The 4,153-nt window shown below is 28.9% G+C and overlaps 1 protein-coding gene across 1 annotated transcript in view; it reads right to left on the reverse strand.

The window, feature by feature from the left end:
- LOAG_16799 (hypothetical protein) overlaps positions 1-1,526 on the reverse strand; it is a gene marked incomplete at both ends in the record, with an annotated part of 4,886 nt that extends 3,360 nt beyond the window's left edge. The window contains 3 exons of the mRNA XM_020449458.1: positions 664-811; positions 910-1,252; positions 1,481-1,526. Of these exons, the coding sequence (XP_020307010.1) occupies positions 664-811; positions 910-1,252; positions 1,481-1,526 (537 nt within the window). The remainder of the gene's footprint in view (positions 1-663; positions 812-909; positions 1,253-1,480) is intronic.
- Between the last annotated feature and the right edge of the window lie 2,627 nt (positions 1,527-4,153).

Consider the following 4,153-nt stretch of genomic DNA (forward strand, 5'->3'; position numbering starts at 1 on the left):
TATTATTATTATTATTATTATTATTATTATTATTATTATTATTATTATTATTATTATTATTATTATTATTATTATTATTATTATTATTATTATTATTATTATTATTATTATTATTATTATTGTGTAGTTTTGGGTAGTAAATTTTGAAACCAAATCCATACACATTCAACATTTTGTTTTAATAAGATGAAGGAATGGCTCAGAAACTGAATAGCCAATGTTGAGGATAGCAAAAAAAGCATCAACTATCTTTTTTTCAATTGGTCAATAAGTGGTGAAAGAACAATATCGCCCAACACTTCTTACATTGATAATTAAAAATTAAGAGAGTTTTAAAAAAATACTTCAATTTAAAAGGTGATACCAAATCCTTTACTTATTAAATTGAAAAATTGAGGTGGATTTTTAAAAAAGCTCTTTTATGAGTCGATTCATTAAGACTCTGATGAACAGGTATTTCTTTTCATCGGATAAAATAATGAAAGGCATAAATTTGAATTTTAAAGACCAAAGTTTGAGAAGAGAGAAATAGTAACTTTGATGAAAAGCAATAGTTATTACTTATCGTCGAAAGTATAAAGTCAAATGAATTCTAAGAATCAAAAGTCAACCATTGAAACATGTAAGTAAAGGATATTAAAATTTTAAACTTGCAATTAACACCTCTGGAGGTAATGTGATGTCTTCGTTTTCGATTTGTTCTGGCATTTTAGCGATGACATTAGCTCCATTAATTGTTGACAAACTTATTACTGGTATTTCTGTTAAGCCCGAAATTGATGTTTCTTTCGTTTTATAATTATTTCTTTTTCTATAAAAATATTAATTAACAGAAAATACAAATGAGACGAAAGCGGCAAATAGAAAGTAAATAATTCATTCTGTAATTGTTAAAAATGTTGAACGTACTCTTCGTTTTGACTGTTGAGATTTTCGGACTGCACTTCGATAGTTGCACCGTGATCGATTTCAGTAATAAACGGTGGCATTGATGATGAAGATTTTCGCTCGACAATTGTAAATTTTGGGGCACCTAACTCTCGTGCTCTCTTAATTTCAGGAAGTGGGAATCCCCTTTCTCGAGGTGCAATAGTTTCCACCAATTTTTGGATGGGAAAACTTAGCTCAAACGATAGTGGAGTGGTTCCTGGTTCTGAATTAGATTTTAGTTGTATTGGCTGCAAAGATGGCGATGACGATGATGAAGTCGCTTCTACTGTATTATTTCCAGGTTCAACATTCTGAGTAGTGGCTATAATGTTGAAAAGATTTTATTGTCTTTAGCTCCTGATATATGTTTGAAACAATTTAATTTTCTGTAGGAAATTTTTGTAACACTGAGAGTTGTAATGATATAATAACCTAAGAGGGAAAAATGCGGGAAATTAAAAGCAGCTGTTGACATTTAATTATTTATACTAATGGATTATTTATACTCAAAAATCGCAAAATTGGCAGAAATGAACAGGGATCAACTTACTTGAAAGAAGAGAGAACAATAAGTAAATCAAAATTTCACTTTCCATCCTTCCTCAATCCTTTTTCCTTTTCACTTTTCACTTAGCCTTGTACTCTCACTTTTAGACCGCTAGAAATTATTTGAGTTAGAAAATCCTGAAAATATGAAATTAAAATGACATCATAAAACTGAGAAAAATTCGATTAACTTTTTCCAAACGATATTGCCTTTTTTTTTGCTTCTCATCAAATTGTTGAAATATATTTCATTTCATTTGAAAAAGTAAAACAATAAATTATCTTCAAATTCTGTCAATATGAAGGAATAGGAAAGTTTTCATTATTCAATAGATAGGAACTAAATTGGAAAAGTCGCAAACGTTTTTGAAATAGCCGAATGGACAAAATCTTATATTGATAAATGATAAAATCATAAGAGTAAAATGCATATTTTAGGGCTAAATTGAGAGATTACGTGTCTCTGCATTTGTCACTGCTGAAGAAACGTGTTACGTGGCAGAGATTTTAATTTGAAAAAGCAATGGATAAAAGAGAGGGAAAAACATAAATAACTATCTGAAATGAACATCTAGGGATACAGAAAAGGAACAAAGTTACACATGAATAAGAGGATATGCATGAGAAGAAATTGTAGATTTGAAACTTTCTTGATGTATATTGTATTGATGTCAATACGAGAATCAATTATTCTGCGGGATCAGTTATTCCGGATATTTGCGGAAATACAAACCGTAGAATAAAGATGATTGCGACAGCGGTTTCTATTTCCTATCTTGGAGTTATTCAATTGTTTCCCTTTGTTTCCATTCAAAAATGTATTTTATATTTCTGGAAATAAATGAGAACGGAATGTATTCTCTGATTAATTTTGAATTCAAACAAGTTTCTTGTTAAGGAAAAAAAGTAATTTGTTAACTTCTTTTAAGTTTCAAATTAGCTTTGGATGGAGAATTTATAATCATCAATAAAATAAACGTTTCATGACCAGTGGGCACATCCAGCCAGTTACGAATGGACATTCTAATTGACAGTCTTGAAGCAGGCACATGGTAAATCCAAAGTAGAAATGATGGTAAGACGAAAGAATTTAGTCCATAAAAAAATTCTGAATCATTAACAAATACTATTTTAGGATGGATTTTTGATCAAGTAAACAAGGAATGGAAGCTATAATTAGACAAAATAAAGTGTACGGTATCAGGAATGAATTATCTTTAAAAATATCACGTCAATGAATTCGGAATTAATATTATTTGGAGAGATTTAGATATGCGTTTATTTATGAAATCCTTACAACACAATGTCATTTAAGTATTACAAAAAATATATAAAATTGATAATTAATTGGGAGGATGAGAGTAAAATTTCATCTTTTGATAGTGATAACTGTTAACGATTGATGAAATAGTACCACCAGGGAGATACATTTAGGAGCGCGTTAATTTGCAAAAAGAATTTAAAAATTTTGAATTTCATTACCAAATTGAGTCCAGAAACCAGTTCTCCCTATTGCCAATACGGCATAAAACGACTAATTTTCCTCCTTCATATGTTACCCAACCAATTGTGTGCTGAAAAAAAAATGTTTCAAACCAGCTACTGAGCGCAATTTTATGAAATTCACGAAATCTAATCGGAGAAAATACTGATTTGCTTGTGTGTTTGTTTATATACTTGTGTATTATTTACTCAAATTTCTGGATTTGTCAAATGAATTGAAATAATCTTTAAGTTGACATATCTCACAATCTCTTTCAAATGGAAAGAAGGTAGTAGTAGTTCTCGCTTGCACATTTTCAACTTTGCATTTTAATATTAAAAAAGAGAGAGAGAGAGGAAATGAAAAAGTTACCGCTCTTTTTTTTTAATAATATTATAGAAAGTTGCTACTTCCAAATTTCCAATGTCAAGTCCAAGCAAATTTTTCAAAACTTTGGTTTAAAACTTTTTAATAATAGAAAAGGTCCATTAAATTTTATTGAACATTGCTCATTAACGAAATTTAATTTCTTATAAGATAATAAGAAGTTGAATTCAGATAAACTTACGCAATGATATCAAAATAATAATTGTAGGGAAAGGAAAACAATAAGTTTGTTTTTACAAGAAGTCAAGAACCTGTGGGAATCAGAGTTTGAAACTGAAAGTACTTGAATTCTTAAGATAAAGTAGTGATACTAAAACCCCCAATGTTTTAATCTGGAACTTTTCACAGTTTTAAAAACACAAACTTTGATTCAGCACTTTGCCATCTTATATTTGCTTAATCAAATCTTAAAGTGAATGAAATTGCGTGGTAAAGAATTCTTCATCTATGCAGTAAAAAACGGGAACTTAATACAAGAAAAATTGGGACATCAGAATTATGGAAATAAATTTAAAACTGGAAATGATAAGATGAAAAGGTAAATCATTGAAAGCATTGAAACTACCATTCCATCAGCATCATTATTCCGTTCAAGGACAATTTGTTTGTTCTAATGGTAACATATACAAACATTGTTGTTAGTAAAAGATGGAAAAAAAGAATTTGTATTTTTTGCTTATTTTTTGAATAAAGTCATATTGGATGTTAGAGAAAGGTGACAATTCGAAAGTAAATAAACAAAAATGATTAAATTTACAAAGTTCTGCTTGTTGAAGTATCAATACTGCTTTTTAAAAAAAAAAAAAA

The sequence above is a fragment of the Loa loa genome (assembly GCF_000183805.2).
Source record: "Loa loa unplaced genomic scaffold supercont3.20, whole genome shotgun sequence".
Taxonomy (NCBI): Eukaryota; Metazoa; Nematoda; class Chromadorea; order Rhabditida; family Onchocercidae; genus Loa; species Loa loa.